The sequence below is a fragment of the Ambystoma mexicanum genome, chromosome 8 (assembly GCF_040938575.1).
Source record: "Ambystoma mexicanum isolate Mex_15411 chromosome 8, UKY_AmexF1_1, whole genome shotgun sequence".
Lineage (NCBI taxonomy): Eukaryota > Metazoa > Chordata > Amphibia > Caudata > Ambystomatidae > Ambystoma > Ambystoma mexicanum.
In genome coordinates this window covers 1,722,612,809-1,722,630,778 of record NC_090929.1, presented here as the reverse complement: position 1 = coordinate 1,722,630,778, position 17,970 = coordinate 1,722,612,809, and the positions used below count along the sequence as shown (strand labels likewise).

General features: G+C 49.7%; 1 protein-coding gene across 1 annotated transcript in view; it reads right to left on the bottom strand.

Moving 5' to 3' along the window:
* Positions 1-17,970, bottom strand: part of ABRAXAS2 (abraxas 2, BRISC complex subunit) — a 266,581-nt gene that overhangs the window by 46,631 nt on the left and 201,980 nt on the right. Inside the window, exon 6 of the mRNA XM_069612044.1 lies at positions 14,688-14,807. Coding sequence (XP_069468145.1) covers positions 14,688-14,807 — 120 coding nt within the window. The remainder of the gene's footprint in view (positions 1-14,687; positions 14,808-17,970) is intronic.

Sequence of the window (17,970 nt, the reverse complement as noted above, 5' to 3'; positions counted from 1 at the left end):
CCCACCATCGATATGCCTTAATCCTTTCCGACATCTGCATGTGGTGCAGCACTAAATGTAAACAGCAATGTGTGGCCGGAGTACTCTGAATGAGCTTCCTGACTTAGCTGCTTTAAGCGATTCCCTGGTAGACGTGACAGAGCACCTCAGGCTTAACTTTCAGGAGGTGGTTTTGGGAGCTCACAGGTGCAGTATACAAACCTTTTCATTAATCATAAGTAAGAGAAGGGCCACACACTATAATGGTATATCTTTTTGTTATTTTATTGTTTTGGTTAAATAAATCAACCTTCCAAAAATACAACATTCGATAAAACTTCAGCTCAGCAAATCAGAGAATAGTAATACAACAAATATGATAAACATTTGATTACAATCAAAGATCAACAAGTATTATTAACAGCAAAGAGGAAAAAAAAGATAAAACTAAGAAAAACATTCATTCAATTAAAATCTTTATAGTGTTAGGACAGTTTTTCTAAAGTACACCCAAAAGACTTTATAAAACTATCCTTGGGCAATATAGAAATTCCAACCCCTAGTATAAGGCTGCACTACTCGAAGTTAGAGGTAGCTATGGCAGAGCAGCCAGGCTTATTTTAGGAGGGAAAGAGGGCTGTAGGAAGATACAAAGAACTTGTAGCATACAAATGATCCAAAGAAACACTTATGCAGTGATATGCCATACATTACTCACCATAATGGTATTTCTGGTGCTTGTATCTGTTTAGATTCACATACTGTGCATATAGTCCAAAATCTATTAGTAATCGCAGAGTTTTGCATTTTTTTTGCAAAGATTGAAAAAGGGACATCGACATGGGCGTATCCCTAACGTGACGTGTAGTGTACCCAAGATCCTTCACACGTCGAGGTCCCCCGGTTTTTTATTCTGCCATGAGTGAGCCCCAGAGAATGCCTGAAAGAGTACAGCAGAAAGAAAGGTGTAAGAAGTCTATGTTCCTTCAACTCCAAGAGAGGAGGAAGGATGGGCGCATTTAAATCTAAGCAGATACAAGCACCATATATACGATTACGGTGAGTAATGTATGTCTTCTGATGGTTGTGAATCTGCTTAGAATCACATGATGTGCATAGACTAGCGAGCAGTAACAGAAGATGGTGGTGGGATGAGTGAAGGAATGGTAGCATAGAGGTGACTTAACACTGCCGGTTACACCGGAGAATCAGACTTAGTGTGGGTCTAAGCAGTAATGTGGAGTGAAAGTGTGGACAGAACTCTAGGTAGCTGCTTTGCAAATAGAATCAAGAGGAAAATTTGCAATAAAAGCTATAGTAGCTCCTGTGCCTCGAATAGAACGTGCTCTAGGCGTAACAGGTACATCTCTCTTAGACAGAGAGTAATATAGCTTGATGCATTTAAGAATCTGTCTAGAAATTGCCGCCTAAGAGACAGGGTGCCTTTCTCTACCAGCGCCAACGGAGACAAAGAATTGGTCTGTCTTCCTTAGTGGTTTTGTTTTGTCGAGGTAATACACCACTGCTCGCTTAACATCTTGGGAGGCTTCTTTCAGCTGAATTAGTGGGATTTTGAGAGAAAGTTGGAAGCTCAATGGATTGGTTCACATGGATCTTAATTAATTTAGGTGTAAAGCATGGGTGTGTGCGCAAAACCACTTTCCTTATGAATATTAACAAAGGGTCTTGAACTGAGAGAGCCTGCAGTTCACAAGCTCTCCTAATGGAAGTAACAGCCACCAGAAAAGCAGTCTTGTAGATGAGATCCTCAACACTAGCCTTGTGCATTGGTTCAAAAGGAGGGCACATAAGTTTAGTAAGGGCAATATTTGGATCAGAAATAGGAGGTGCATGCTTTTGACCCTTTCCATGAATGCTTTAATCACTGGGATTTTCCACCAGGAAAGCTTGCTTTGAGATGTGGTGATCTAAGAGGTGTGTTAAATAAAGGACTAAATGAGTGGGTGAACAGTCAATATTTGATGTTCCTAATACTGCGCCAAATGACAAAATGTTTCCACTTATGAGGCTCCCCCCGGCGTCTCTGCTTGGTTCCACGTCCCTCTTCATTTTTTCTCTCCCTCCTCCTAGCCCACCCACCTCCCCCGATAGGCCATTGCTTTGCTCTTAACTGACCTACCCCGGGCAGCCCTCTGCCGTGCAGCCCCTGCGGCTAAGGGGCCCCAGGCAAAGGGCGGCTCCTGATAGCGTCTGCAGGTGTCAGCAGGGGAAGCCAGTGGCCAGCAGTCAACCAGCAGCAACTTGTAAAGTAGGAGTGACCCAGGTGAGGACTAGAGCCACCCTGAAAACCCTGCCACATAGCTACCTTACCTACACTAGAATAATACTGTGATTATTAACCTATGTCACTCTGAGATAACCCTAGGGTTATTGGCCATATTTAAACAGCATTGTGGAACCAAGGCCTTTCTCCCACTATACAGGACTCTCAGACCTAGGTGAGTTGTCTCCGGTGTTTAAACCACATTGTGAAAGTAATGCTTTCTTTGGTTCAACTTGTTAGCAAAGCGTTCATCTAGCAAACTGTTCTACCATTGTCTGAGCGCTTATCGTTTTTTTAGATTCTCTACTACCGTCTCGTTTTTCCTTGTTTCTTCTGCTTGCTCCACTCCCTGTGTCCTTCCCTAGTGTTCTCCCCTCCCCCTTCCTCATCTCTACCTACCTACTCTATGGTGCTCTCTGTCTCGCCTATCTTTTCTAACTGCTTCCTTATCGACTATCCTGCTCTCCTCACTAAATCTGGTAGGACGAAGTTTAAAAAGGACATCCTGGTCTCAAACCCAGGCTTCCCTATCGCTGACACCTATACCAGTGCTTCCTCAAGGCAAACCCTCACCGACATCCTCTTTGCAGTTCCCTCACCGGATCTATGGAACCTTCATGTGGTCTCTGTGCTTTGTCCTTTCTCTTCTCCCATTAATGGTGGCACCCGGTGGGAGGCCCTCCTGTCCTCCTTCTACTCCTCTAAGGTCATCATTAATGTTTACCTAAATGGTACCGTCTTGGTCCAAGGCCCTCAGGCCAACCTTCTCTTTGATAGACGCTTCCCACGCCTCATCAATTTCCTTTCTTCTCCTGCTGGACTCTCTTCCCTCCATGGCTTCCTTGCCTGCCCCTGCGGTCTCCTCCTTGTCCACCTTGCCCTCTCCTCCTTCCTCTTCTCCCTCCGCCCCCACGCCCCTTGGGCTTCTTCTACAGCTCTGCACGGCGTACCTCTGATTTGTACCCCTCCCCGGAAGTCTTTCAAGGACGGCAACCTTCTCCAAATTGCCACTCTAAACTCTCGCTCAGCTGTCAAACGCACTGACATCTGCCGCCTCCTTGAAGAACTTGACCTCGATGTCCTTGGTCTTAACAAGACATGGTTCACGGCCAGCTCTGTCATGAGCTTTGACACACTCCTTCCTGATGGCTACAAGATCCTCTCCGCGCCCAGGTCCAATCGATCCAGGGGTAAGGGGTGTAACTGTGGTCTTCCCAGAGTAGATTCCTGCCTCTGTCATTCCTATGAAGGCCTATTCCTCTTTGGAATGCCTCGCCTGCAGACTCTCTCTCTCCTACCCACTCCCTTACTGTGGCTACCATCTACCGGCCACCTGGGCAGATCTCCTCCTTCCTCTCTGAGGGGGCGGACCTCTTCTCTTCCCTCCTGGTCTCGATCACTCAACTCCTCCTTCTTGGAGACTAACATCTTTGGACTCTTTCGAGACCTCTGTGAGACTATCACTTTCTATCCTCTCCTCTGGCCCAACTCACTCTGCAGGGCACACTCTGGATGTTCTGATCTCTACAAACCTTCCCCTTTCTATCCCTCTCACCACTCCTCTCTCCTGGAATGATCACTTTCTCCTTTCCACCCAGCTCACTCTCACCACCCCTCAGGCCAAGCCAACACCAGCACTACCACCTACCTTCTCGGTTATCCGACCCATGAAGCGTGCGTCAGTTGAGGCTTTCACCACCACTTTCTCACCCCCTCCTGCCCCTTTTCTCTCTTCGGCTGATTCACACCCTGGCACAGCCCTCTCCATGCTCCGCTCTGCTATATCTGATACTCTTGATGTTCTTGCCCCTGCCATGAGGTTCCGCTTGAAGACCAAAGCCAAGTGCAACTCAGACCTCGTCACCCTTAACCACAAGTGCACGGTGGCTGAGAGAAAATGGCTAGCTTCCTGTACATCCTCTGACAAACTGGCCTGCCACCTGCTCCAAAGGTAATACTGGCTCTCTGTCCCCACCAAGAAGAGAGCCCTCATCCAAGCCCACATCCAACAACTCGGCCTAACTCTTAAAAATCTGCAAAGAGCTGGCTAATCCTGCTGCAGTCTCTACCTCTCCTGTCTCCTCCCGGGCTCTCTGGACGGCCCTGGCTTCTCATTCCATCTCTGATACTCAGGACATCCTGTCCTCTCTCTCTCTCTTCCTCACCTCCCTCTACACCAGCTCTTCCTCTGGCCCTTCTGTGCCCACCCCTCCACCTTCCTTCTCTGCCTTTCCCCTGTTCTCCCCAGACAATGTTTCCAGACAAGTCTGATCTACGAAAGTCTTGTCAAAACAGGTTCTCCCCTATTCCTCTAAAACCATCAAGGACCACATTGACAACCTTGTTCCTGCTTTGGCCAACTTCGGCAAGAACTCCTTCGCCTCTGGAGTCTTTCCCCCACCCCCCCTGAAGCACTAACTTGTGCACCCTCTGCCGACCCGTCCTGCCCGGCTAACTATTGCCCAATCTCCATCACTCCTTTCCTGGGCAAACTCCTGGAATAGCTGGCCATCTTCCAACTTGTTAGGCAACGTTTGCAAGCAGTACCCTCTGGGACCACTACACACAACTATGACTACAGGTGTAAGCAAAACCAACCGTTGGTATAAGTCTGTGCCACGCCGTTTTTGGTAGCGAGCTGAGCAGCCAGGCTTCTCGCAAGAGGGAATGTGAGTTTGTAAGGGTGTTACACAGGTATCCCTACAAAACATATCGCTGTATATATGGCTGTTTGTCTCGCCATAGGCGATATTTTTGGGGGAATATTTTGTGGGAGCGGGGGTTGCGGGGTCTCTATCGCCACAAAAATATGGTGATGTTTTTGTATCGCAATATTTTTGCGGGGATATTAACACATGGAACCGTTACGCAGAGGTCTACAATCACAAGTATTCAGATAGACACTTGTGCTCCAGGCTTCTTGGTAAAACACTTAAATTTATTACACAGTCCGTTAGAAAACATTCACTAAAAGGAGGCAATCAATATCACACAAAAATATACTACAGTACTTCACACCATCAGGTTCTGAGGCATTTAAACTACTTTGAAAGAGGAGTAAAATGGCATTTACAGCATTTAAAGTAGGAGCAAAAGGGCATAAGTTAAAGCGAATAGTAGAGTTACTCTTAAACAAATAGTTTGAGTTCACCAGAGTAGTTGATTCAATGCAATAGGTAGGCCAAAGTCAATGGGCTAGAGTTTTGTATCAGTAAAAAAGGTTCTGGTAGTTAAACAGAAAAGTCTTTGCCATGGTTCTCAGAAGTAGTTCATAGAAGAAAGATTCATATGTCGGGTCCCAAGCTGACTAGGCCTGCAAGTTGCCAAAGATTCACGCACTTTCACAGTGTGAGGTAAGTTCTCTCGGTCGGGTTTTCACAGTACCTTATATTGAAGAAAAAGATGCAGCGGAAGACTTCCGTTCCTAGTAGTTCCTGCAGATCGCGCTGTTCCAGAGCCTCAGTCGTGGGGACAAAAGGGAGGACGTCGGGGGACTCCTGCACTGCACGGGGACTGGTCAAAAAAGATGGCAAAAGCAAATCTTCGATTCCGGTAGCTGTCGTCAAGCAAGCAAACTGGTGTCCTTCTCCGTGGCTATTCAGTTTCCTGCAGCACTCTGAGGAAAATACAACCAGCTCCGAGAATGGTAACCAGGTGGTTTATGAGTTGATTGGTCCCACCAACTCAAAAGGGAGAAGTTGTCCTTGAAGGGCTTCGGTCGAGATGAAATTGGCGATTTGGACCTGCAGCAGGGCTTCACCGGGCTAACCAATGGTCCAGTAGTTGCAGCCGCCGTCCTCTTCCAGCTCGTCTTCAGTTCTTTTGTTCCAGTGGTCGACTCTGCCTTCCAAGCCAAGAGACTCACGTTTTAAACAGTTTTCTCCCATTAATTCCAGCCTAGCTACCACTCACCCAGCAGGGTGGCTGTCCGGTACAATGTCCTTTCATCGCAGGATGTTTTTTCTACCGCAAGTTTGTTTTCGAAAAAAAACATTGATTTTTTTAGAAAATGTGGGGTTTAGGGGGGGGAACCCCTCCAAAAAGAATACAAAAAATAAAAATCGATGGGTTTTATCGAGAAAAAAAAAAAATCACAGTAAAAAAAACCCACGAAAATACATCCCGCGATGAAAGGACATGGAACCGGCTGTCCGTGCCGGCCAGTCAGCCAGCCAATCACGCCAGAGTGCATTCGGGTCTCCTAGGAGAGTAAGCACAGGGAGTTTCAGGAACCTCCCTCACTTCCTATCCACCCCAGACACTCGGGCACCAGAGCTTCAGTCCTGAAGCCCGCCAAAGGAGTAGGAACAAAGGGACCAAACCTGGTTTGGTGCGCAGAGAAACTCTAGAAGGACCTTGCCAAAAAGGAATGGTGAAAAAAGACCGGACCCGTTTAAACAAACGAGGCTCAGACGCCATTTTGAAAAACATTGCTCCCGTGATTTAACGCTAGCGGTGTTTGCGGTCGGGACAAATCATGGTAGTTCGTTGTAAAACCACTGCCTCATCTTACTTGATCTCTCTTCTGCCTTTTACAAGGTCAACCATGCCATCCTGCTCAACCGTCTGAGATAACCTGGTTATCACCGATCAGGCCCTGGCTTGGGTGACATCTTGGCTCTCTGATCGACCCTCCCAGGTCCAACTTGGGTCCTTCCTCTCCTCTATCTCTATCTCTACATGTGGTGTTCCCGGGGGTTTAACCTCGCTCCCAGGTTGTTTAACCAATACTGGCACTTCTTGCCCACCGCATTGCCGCTCTCTGTCCCAACTTTGTGCTATGCGGATGACACTCGGCTCCTTTTCAGGCTCCATTCAGCCACCTATTCTCCGTCTCTCATCTCTGTCTGCTATCCAGGAGTGGTGTGCCACCAATGATCTCTGCCTTAATGCCAGTAAGACTGAGATTCTCCTCATCAGCACACCTGCTCCCTCCGTTACGGTCACTCTCTGGCCGGCCTCTCTTGCCCTCTTCCTGCTCCCATCTGTGAGGCTAAAAACCTTGGGTCATCTTCAAGTCCACACTCTCTTTCTGTCCCTCACATCTCTGACGTCTCTAAGAAGTCACACTACCAGCTGCACCTCCTCAGCAGTATTCTTCCTTTCCTCTCCTTCCATGAGAAGCTCACCGTCTCCAGAGCTCTGGTTCTCTCTAGGCTGGACTACTGCAACAGGCTTTACTCCCCAAGAATAGCTGATTGCCATTCTGAATCTGTTATAGGTTTGACTCACCTTGAGCTGCTAATTGCTATTCTTAATAAGGTTATACTTTGGGTTGTATCCAAGTATTAAGTTGTTTTTTATAATTGTGATACTTATTTTCCTACAATGTATCTGGGCCTACTTTTATGTAATTAAACAATTTCTTTTTTACACTAGTGTTTCTTTGGGGCCATATATATGGTACACATATTTGTAATGATTCTACAGACCTCTCTCGCTCCTAAAATAAGCCTGGCTGCTCTGTCCAGCCTACTATAATATGTAGTTCAGATCCATACTAAGAGTTGGAGATTCTGCATTGCCTCCTCGGGTATAGTTTTATTAAGTCTCGGTAGAACAACTATACTAACATCCTGTCACCCCCCCACCTCGAGTGTCCTCCCTCAAATAGCCACCCCCAAGGTTCAGATCAGGAAGTGCCTGCATCACCCTGGCCACATATGGGGAGAAGCAGTGATGACATCACCAGATTCCTGAACTGCTGGAGACGTTGCTTGGTAACGGGATCTCTTCTACATCTACTGTGGACATGTTAATGTTAAAGGATATTTGTAGCGCCCACTATCACCACCAGAGTGGTCCCCTGGCGTTCTGGCGGCTCTGAAAAAGGGAAGGGGGGAGAGGGGGTGAGTTAGTGGGAATAAGCTGGGAAAGTGCAAGAGAGCGCTGATGTGCTGTTGGCGGTCTCAGCCCGGTGGGTCCATTGGCTGTGCGTGTACTGTTGTGCAAGTCCATGTGTGTTTGTTTTGTTGTTGCAGTGTGGTGAAGTTAGGGCGGTTTGTGTTATAGAGTTGTGGTTGTGTTTGTTTGGAGTTTGAGAGGTGTATGCAGAGGGGTGAAATTGTTAGTGAGTCGGCGAATCGTATGTCAATCATTGAATCAAATTACTATCTAGATGCAACGCAGGCTAAACATAGGAATTCCATCTAAGTGTGGCACATGCTAACATTTACAGTTCTATCTAGATGCGACGCCGGCTAATCTTCATAGTTTTCACTGGGTATGGTACTAGTTAACATTGTAATGCAGGCAATATTTGCTGTCCTGCCATGAATAGGTTTAGGCTGGTGGTCACATATCTCTCTAATAATGCATGGTGTATGTCTGTGGCAGTCTGGGTTATGGAAAGGTAAGTTAAGAGTGGCTGGAGCTGTCTGGGGTAGAGCAATTGCTCTACACCCCACCCATGCCAACACTTACAGTTTTTGGCGGTGTCTGGTGACTATTGGCTTCATTGGCTTCCCCCGCGGACGCCCGCAGCCACGCCCCAGAGCCGCCAATGCAGGAGCCGCCCCCTGCCTCAGCGCCCCCAGCAGAAGGGGCTGCCCTAGGGAAGGTTAGTCATGACTGGTGATCTAGCCTATCGGGGGACGGGCGGGGGGGGGCAGGGGGAAGCAGGAGCTAGGTGGGTAAAGGAAGCAAGGAAACAGTGCACTTGGAGGATGAACAGGGGGCGGGATATGGGGAAGGCAAGCTCTGGCATGGCTCGGAAGCCCGCGAGGGTCCCGAGGTGCTAGCCACCGCCATGATGGTTCCAGAGGGGGTCTGGGGGTCGCAGTGCACAAGCTCACCTGATGCCTGGGATGGAAATGTGGGAATGTTAAACATGTTTGTAAAGAGGTCTTGGCATAAATCAAAAACATCACCGGATTAGCCCTTCCTATGGACCTCTGGGGGGTTCTCCTGGGAGATACCGGGGATGGGGTTTACCCGATGGCTGGATCCGTGGCAGCTTTGATATCCCAATTGCTGGTAGCACAAGGGCCCTTTATTCAAATGTGGTGGGTACACATTTGGGCTATAATAGTGGCAGAACAAATTACATCCCGAGTTTAGGGCAATATGTAAAATCTAGGGATGTATGGTGAACATTTTTAGGATATGCAGAGAATGTCCCAGGAGTGGTTGGTAGGCCGCCGCTTCTCCGCCTCTTTCAGCTACTATGAAAAATGTAGCTCTTCTTGGGGGTTGGCTGTCCCCTAGGACCTGTTGAGACCGGCGGGTGAAGGGCATTAGGCAAAGTTTGTATGCAGTACCCTCTGGGAACACTACAAACAACTCTGACTACAGGTATAGGAAACCCAACCTTTGGTATAAGCTTGTACTACACAGTTTTGGTAGCATGTTGAGCAGCCAGCCTTTTCTCGAGAGGCGAAATGTGAGCTGTAGGGGAGTTACAAAGATTCAGTTACAGGTATTCAAATAAACCTATACTCAAGGTTTCCTGATTAAACAATTATTAATTTATTTAACAGTCAGTTTGAATAAGCCTTCTTCAGAAGGGAGCAATAAAACAGTAACACTCAAATACACTTCATGAAATACACACTCTTAATATCTCTAAATCAGTAGATTCCCTTTTGGGATGGCCCACAGACACTACCTACACCCTCAGGTGACTTCAATTGATACGGTGCTGGGGACATTAATATATCACTGTTGCATTTAGAATCGTATAGTAAGGCAAAGGAAAAAGGTTATTTAGAACATACAAGAGACCACAAATACTCTTAAGCGGGCAATTACTTTCAGATCCCCAATAAGAGTCATTCAGTGGAAGAGGCTAAGCCAAAGTCAATAGGCAAAAGTCTATATGAGCTGAAGCACTTCTTTGTAGGCAAGTAGAAAGTCTTTGTACAGTGTTTAAAAGTCTTTGATGAAAAGAAGAATCAAATGTACGGCCACAAGCTGATTAGACTTGTCAGTAGCAGAAGGTGCAAGCAACTCTAAAGCAAGAGGGAAGTTCTCTCAGACTTTACAGTACATTTAGAATGAAGAAAAGGGCAGCAGATGACTTCTGTCCCTGTGCAGCTCTCACTGTTCCTGGGCCTCAGTCGTGGGGACAAGAGGGAGGACTTCTGGGGATTCCTGCACCGCAATGGGACGGTCACCGCTCGGAACCAGCAATCTTCAATTCAGCGGCTGTTTAGTGTTTCAGTTCCTTGCATCTTCCGCAAATAGCAACACTGTGGTTCCTGGCTGTCGAGATGGACTTTCCTTGCTTCTGGGGTCCCGCACTCTGCTGAAGGGGCTCAGACTTAGTCAGACAGCTTAAAAGCAACGCACACAATCTGGTGTTCCTCTCCCTAGCTATACAGTTTCCAGCAGCAACTCTGCGGAAATTCAAACAGCTCCGAGATGGATGTCCAGGTGGCTTACTTTGGAGTTGATTGGTCCCACCAACTCAAAAGGAGAAGTCGTCCTTGCAGGGGCTTCTCTGTCGATGCGAATTTGGAGTCCGCACAGCAGCAGGGCTTCACCGGGCAAACCAATGGTCCAGGAGTTGCAGCAGGCGTCCTCTTCAAGTTCTTCTTCGGTTCCTTCGTCCAGTGGTCGACTCTGCCTTCCAAGCCAAACGCCTTGGCTTTTATTCAGTTCTCTCCCATTCATTCCAGCCTAGCTGTCAGTCACCCGGCAGGGTGGCTGTCCTTGCCGGACAGTCAGCTGGCCAATTACCACAGAGTGAATTTGGGTTTCCTAGGAGACTAAGCACAGGGAGTTTCGAGCACCTGCCTCACTTCCTGCCTACCCCAGACACCCTGGAGCCAGAGGCGGGCTTCACTCGTGAAACCCGCCAAAGTCAAAGCAAACAATGGGACCAAACCTGGTTTGGCACGCAGAGTAAATCTCAAGAAGGATCTATCCACAAAGAATTGGCGGAAAGACGAAGACCAGGGCCATTTTGACAAAAATGGTACCCTTAAGTGCTTTACTGCAGCTGCAAATGCAGCCTGTGGTAAATGCACACAATGGTAGTTAAAATGAAACCACTGCCCCCAGCGATTCAGTGAGAAAAGAGTAAGATAAAAATGTTACATGAGAAGCTAGACAAAGGGGATACTAAGTAACCCCACCAGCCCCCTATTGTCAGATATTGTGAGCTGGGTCTAGAAAGTTACAATGGTAAGTAAAGTCAATTTCACTTCACTGCTCTGGGAAACAGTAGTTTATAACAGAGAAGGTATTTAAGCCTTTGGGAAATCTGAAAGACTTCCCTGTGCCACTGCACTGAAGGCGCTGTGTGACACAATGTAAAGGATGATGCCTATGGAGTTTGTCACACTGTAAAACCAAAAGAAACAAACCCAGACAACACACAGAATGTAAAAGTCCAATGTCCCAAAGTTCAGCACAAGAGCTGGAGGACTCGAAGGTGGGAGAAATTTAGCACTAAACTGAAAATTCTCCCTAACACAGGGTTATGGTAGGGATGACTTGTGGTTGGGTTGGCTGTCCCCTGGGAGCTGTTGAGACCAGCGGGTGCAGGGTTATGGTGAGGATCACTTGTGGTTGGCTGTCCCCTGGGAGCTGTTGAGACCAGCGGGTGCAGGGTTATGGTAGGGATGACTTGTGGTTGGCTGTTCCCTGGGAGCTGTTGAGACCAGCGGGTGCAGGGTTATGGCAAGGATGACTTGTGGTTGGGTTGGCTGTCCCCACGGAGCTGTTGAGACCAGCGGGTGCAGGGTTATGGTAGGGATGACTTGTGGTTGGGTTGGCTGTCCCCTGGGAGCTGTTGAGACCAGCGGGGGCAGGGTTATGGTAGGGATGACTTGTGGTTGGGTTGGATGTCCCCGGGGAGCGGTTGAGACCAGCGGGTGCAGGGTTATGGTAGGGATGACTTGTGGTTGGCTGTCCCCTGGGAGCTGTTGAGACCAGCGGGTGCAGGGTTACGGTAGGGAAGACTTGTGGTTGGGTTGGCTGTCCCCTGGGAGCTGTTGAGACCAGCGGGTGCAGGGTTATGGTGAGGATCACTTGTGGTTGGCTGTCCCCTGGGAGCTGTTGAGACCAGCGGGTGCAGGGTTATGGTAGGGATGACTTGTGGTTGGCTGTTCCCTGGGAGCTGTTGAGACCAGCGGGTGCAGGGTTATGGCAAGGATGACTTGTGGTTGGGTTGGCTGTCCCCTGGGAGCTGTTGAGACCAGCGGGTGCAGGGTTATGGTAGGGATGACTTGTGGTTGGCTGTCCCCTGGGAGCTGTTGAGACCAGCGGGTGCAGGGTTATGGTAGGGATGACTTGTGGTTGGGTTGGCTGTCCCCTGGGAGCTGTCGAGACCAGCGGGTGCAGGGTTATGGTAGGGATGACTTGTGGTTGGCTGTCCCCTGGGAGCTGTTCAGACCAGCGGGTGCAGGGTTATGGTAGGGATGACTTGTGGTTGGCTGTCCCCTGGGAGCTGTTGAGACCAGCGGGTGCAAGGTTATGGTAGGGATGACTTGTGGTTGGCTGTCCCCTGGGAGCTGTTGAGACCAGCGGGTGCAGGGTTATGGTGAGGATGACTTGTGGTTGGGTTGGCTGTCCCTGGGAGCTGCCGAGACCAGCGGGTGCAGGGTTATGGTGAGGATAACTTGTGGTTGGCTGTCCCCTGGGAGCTGTTGAGACCAGCGGGTGCAGGGTTATGATAGGGATGACTTGTGGTTGGGTTGGCTGTCCCCTGGGAGCTGTTGAGACCAGCGGGTGCAGGGTTATGGTAGGGATGACTTGTGGTTGGGTTGGCTGTCCCCTGGGAGCTGTTGAGACCAGCGGGTGCAGGGTTATGGTGAGGAGGACTTGTGGCTGGCTGTCCCCTGGGAGCTGTTGAGACCAGCGGGTGCAGGGTTATGGTAGGGATGACTTGTGGTTGGGTTGGCTGTCCGCTGGGAGCTGTTGAGACCAGCGGGTGCAGGGTTATGGTGAGGATGACCTGTGGTTGGGTTGGCTGTCCCCTGGGAGCTGTTGAGACCAGCGGGTGCAGGGTTATGGTGAGGATGACTTGTGGCTGGCTGTCTCCTGGGAGCTGTTGAGACCAGCGGGTGCAGGGTTATGGTAGGGATGACTTGTGGTTGGGTTGGCTGTCCCCTGGGAGCTGTTGAGACCAGTGGGTGCAGGGTTATGGTGAGGATCACTTGTGGTTGGCTGTCCCCTGGGAGCTGTTGAGGTCAGTGGGTGCAGGATTACGGTAGGGATGACTTGTGGTTGGGTTGGCTGTCCCCTGGGAGCTGTTGAGACCAGCGGGTGCAGGGTTATGGTGAGGATGACTTGTGGCTGGCTGTCTCCTGGGAGCTGTTGAGACCAGCGGGTGCAGGGTTATGGTAGGGATGACTTGTGGTTGGCTGTCCCCTGGGAGCTGTTGAGACCAGTGGGTTCAGGGTTATGGTAGGGATGACTTGTGGTTGGCTGTCCCCTGGGAGCTGTTGAGACCAGCGGGTGCAGGGTTATGGTAGGGATGACTTGTGGTTGGCTGTCCCCTAGGAGCTGTTGAGACCAGCGGGTGCAGGGTTATGGTAGGGATGACTTGTGGTTGGCTGTCTCCTGGGAGCTGTTGAGACCAGCGGGTGCAGGGTTATGGTAGGGAAGACTTGTGGTTGGGTTGGCTGTCCCCTGGGAGCTGTTTAGACCAGCGGGTGCAGGGTTACGGTAGGGAAGACTTGTGGTTGGGTTGGCTGTCCCCTGGGAGCTGTTTAGACCAGCGGGTGCAGGGTTACGGTAGGGATGACTTGTGGTTGGGTTGGCTGTCCCCTGGGAGCTGTTTAGACCAGCGGGTGCAGGGTTACGGTAGGGATGACTTGTGGTTGGGTTGGCTGTCCCCTGGGAGCTGTTTAGACCAGCGGGTGCAAGGTTACGGTAGGGAAGACTTGTGGTTGGGTTGGCTGTCCCCTGAGAGCTGTTGAGACCAGCGGGTGCAGGGTTATGGTGAGGATCACTTGTGGTTGGCTGTCCCCTGGGAGCTGTTGAGACCAGCGGGTGCAGGATTACGGTAGGGATGACTTGTGGTTGGGTTGGCTGTGCCCTGGGGAGCTGCTGAGACCAGCGGGTGCAGGGTTATGGTGAAGATGACTTGTGGTTGGCTGTACCCTGGGAGCCGTTGAGACCAGCGGGTGCAGGGTTATGGTAGGGATGACTTGTGGCTGGCTGTCCCCTGGGAGCTGTTGAGACCAGCGGGTGCAGGGTTATGGTGAGGATGAATGCATTACTACTGTGCCTGTTATCTCGGATATGTAATATGTTGTTGGGACTGCTGTAGTTGGCCATGGTGATCCTTGCAGTCGATTAAAAATCAATAAAAACATTTGCTTGCCAAAAATAAAAATATATATTTTTTCATATATATTCAGGAAAAATGACAACTGTAGATATACCATTATTTTACCCCTTACAAATCTCAAATAAAATGATTTAAAAAAATACAAAAATAAAAAGCACCTGTCCGATGCAGACCAGCTCTTACCCATGCTCTTTAATGACTTTGGCATAGTTCTGAGATGTGTTTGGCACAGACGACACTTTATATTCCTGTTGACTTGTGTTCCCAAGGTTAGGGATGGCAAGGGACACTCTCTGGTTGTACCTGTAAAGAAAGACAAAAAGGAAACTTAAAGCTCCACCAAAGAACAGCCTAGCAGCCCCTCTACCCCAATGAAAGATAGCACGTCTCACAAAATCCTCATAAAGGAAGTCTCAAACCAAGCCACTAAAACAAAGGAAAAGCCGCCCGCCTGCCGCATCCAAGGAAAAGCCGTCCGCCTGCCACGCCCAAGGAAAAGCCGCCCGCCTGCCGCGCCCAAGGAAAAGCAGCGTGCCTTCCGCGCCCAAGGAAAGGCCGTCCGCCTTCCGCGCCCAAGGAAAGGCCGTCCGCCTTCCACGCCCAAGGAAAGGCCGCCCGCCTGCCGCGCCCAAGGAAAGGCTTCCCGCCTGCCGCGCCCAAGGAAAGGCCGCCTGCCTGCCGCACCCAAGGAAAGAACGCCTTGCACACCCCAGGAAAGGCAGCCTGGTTCAGTTCAAAGGTAAGTAAATCCATGTGTTATACCAACTCAGAAAATGTTCTGTTGTAGGAATAAAAAGGTTAAGCTACACCAACAATAGCAGGTCAGTACTTTAAAAGACTTGCATCACTTTTTCAGAGGCCTTAAAGCTTTAGCCGTCCATCTCTATCTAGGTATGAACTCTTTAAAGTCAGATTGTAGGCAAGTAGATAAGGCGCAGATGCAGAAAAGGCAAATTCCAGAGGATTCTTCAATTATTTATTTATTTAGTTTGCTTGTTGAGCTCTTATACAATAAGAATATACTGTTTCAAAGTGCCCGCAGGGAGGGAGGGAAGTACATTACAAACACAATATAAGAGCAGAGGAGGGACAAACTTACTATGCCTTTTAAGTATTCAGAACGTTCAAGTTCAGAAAGGAAGAAGGCAGAGGGGGTATGTGCTGGGGAGCACAAGCCCGTGGGAGAGCCATGGACGAAGTTCTAGGAATCTTGATGGCTACACAGCATGACCCGCAGGAAGTGTAGGTGCGAGTCTCCAAGGCAGATTGTATGCAGATGCAAGTGCTGTTGATAGACAGGAGTTGTGTGGGGTGTGGGAGGTCAAGGCCCTGAAGATGCATAAGGGCCAAGGACTCCGATTCAGCAACTGTGGGAAGGGAAGGAGGGAAGGAGGAGAAAAAGAGGAAAGTCTTAAGGGGCTTCTGGAATTTGAGAAGATCCTGCGCAGGGGGTATGGGAGGCTATTCCAAAGGAGGGAGCACGCATACGAAAGTGAGCAACCCTCTGCTTAGCAAAACGCTTTACACACAAGGAGTTGGTGTCAGAGGAGCAAAGTGGTCTAGGGGGAGAGTATTTAGAGAGATAAAGTTGAAGATAGTGTGGTCCCCGGGCCCAGGCAGCCTTGTGGTGATGCAGAGGGATTCCAATTTCATCCGTGCAGCAACCGGGAGCCAGTGAAGACTTTGTGGTGCAGGAGATATGCATCCCTGGGCTTAAGGCCAAGGATAAGGTTTGCTGCCCTATTCTGGATAAGCTAAAGGGGTCCCAGAGTGGAAGAAGGAAGATTCAGGAGGAGGCTATTGCAGTAGTCAAGTCTAGAGAGAACTAGGTCTCGAGTCACATTGAGCCTCTGAGGGAAAGTGAGAAAAGGTAGAATTCCTTTGAGAAGGAAGAGCCGATAGTTGGACTTCTTGGCAATGTCCTGAGTGTGCAGGAGGAAGGAGAGAGAGGAGTCGGCAATGATTCCAAGGTTTCTGGCTTCGGTTGAAGGAGCAGGGGGAGAGCCCAAGGAGGAAGGCCAGAGTGAGGGGACGAAAGAGGGAGCAGGGGTCCCAATGGGAAGGATCTCAGTGTTACAGGCATTGAGGCAGAGATCATTGGAGGCGCACCAGGACTGGATGGCAGATAGGCAGTCAGGGATGATGGAGGGTGCAAGAGGGTCAGCAGCGAGTCTGAGGAAGAGCTGTGTGTCGCCTGCGTAACACTGGAAGTTGGAGGACGAGGAGATGAGGCGTGCAAGGAGAGCAAGATAGATGTTAAAGAGCCAGGGGGACACCACAGGTGGAGCAGGAAGGAGGAGAGAATGGGCCCAGGATGACTTGAGAAGAGCGGCTAGTGAGGAAAGAGGACAGCAACTCTAGTGCCTGTTCCAAAATAACAAGTGTATCATGGAGCCTTTGTATGAGGATGGAATGGTTAACTGTCAAATGCATAGGAGAGATCGAGTAGGATGGGGAGAGATGGGAAGTTGGAGTCTGGTGATGTGAGCAGTTATTCACGGGTGATCAGAAGAGCAGTTTCCGTGCCTTTCGATGCTCAGAATCCAGATTGATGGTCGGAGGCCACCAACAGGTTCAGTGTAAGATTTAAGTTGGGACAAAGTCAGCTTCTCAAGAAGCTTCCCCAGGAAGGGGGTGATGGAGATAGGGCAATAGCTTCCAGGGGAGGTAGGGTCAGAGGAAGGTTTGTTAAGGAGTGGACCCGCAAGGGAGTGCTTTAGGGAGGGGGGGGGGGCGGAATCCAGTGACGAGTGATTGCAGAAATCAGCGTGAGCAGGGGCAAGAGAGACAATGTTATCCTTGATGGTCCTGGATGAGCAAGAGGAGACCTGTTTAGAAGAAACCTTCATGGAGCAGACAACTCTGGTAAATTCCTCAGGTGTGACAAGAGAGGAGGAGGAGAAGGGGGGTGGGATGAGTGTGGAGGGGGGGGTGTGGGATGGGTTGTGAGGGAGTGTAGAAAGGGAGGTCAGAATGTCCAGAGATTTGGCGGCAATGTGCGAGGACAGTGCATTGCAGAGGGCCCGGGAAAGAGAAGGGGAGTAGGAGACTGTGGAGGGGTTGGCTAGTTCCCTGCAGATTTGGAAACATTTGGCCGAGTTATTGAATGCGCCGGAGATCCGTGCCTGAATGGTGGCTCTTTTCTTTGCACAGATGGAGTCTGTATTGCCTTTGGAGCAGGCGGAAAACCAGTTTGTCAGAGAATGAGCCTGAGGTTAGCCACTTCCATTCTGCTGCCCTGCACTTTTGTTTCAGGGCTTCAAGTTCAGTGTTGTACCAAGTGTTACGCTTTGAGGCAAGTTTCAGGCTGATCCTCGTGACTGGCGCAAGAATGTCAAGAGTGTTGGTGATGGAAAGATGAGGTTGCTGAGGACGGAGTAAGGGGTGGGCGGGTGAGGGGGGGGATGAATGAAGGTGGACGTGAAGGCAAGCAGTCACTCATTTCATCGGGCGGGTGTTAGTGAAC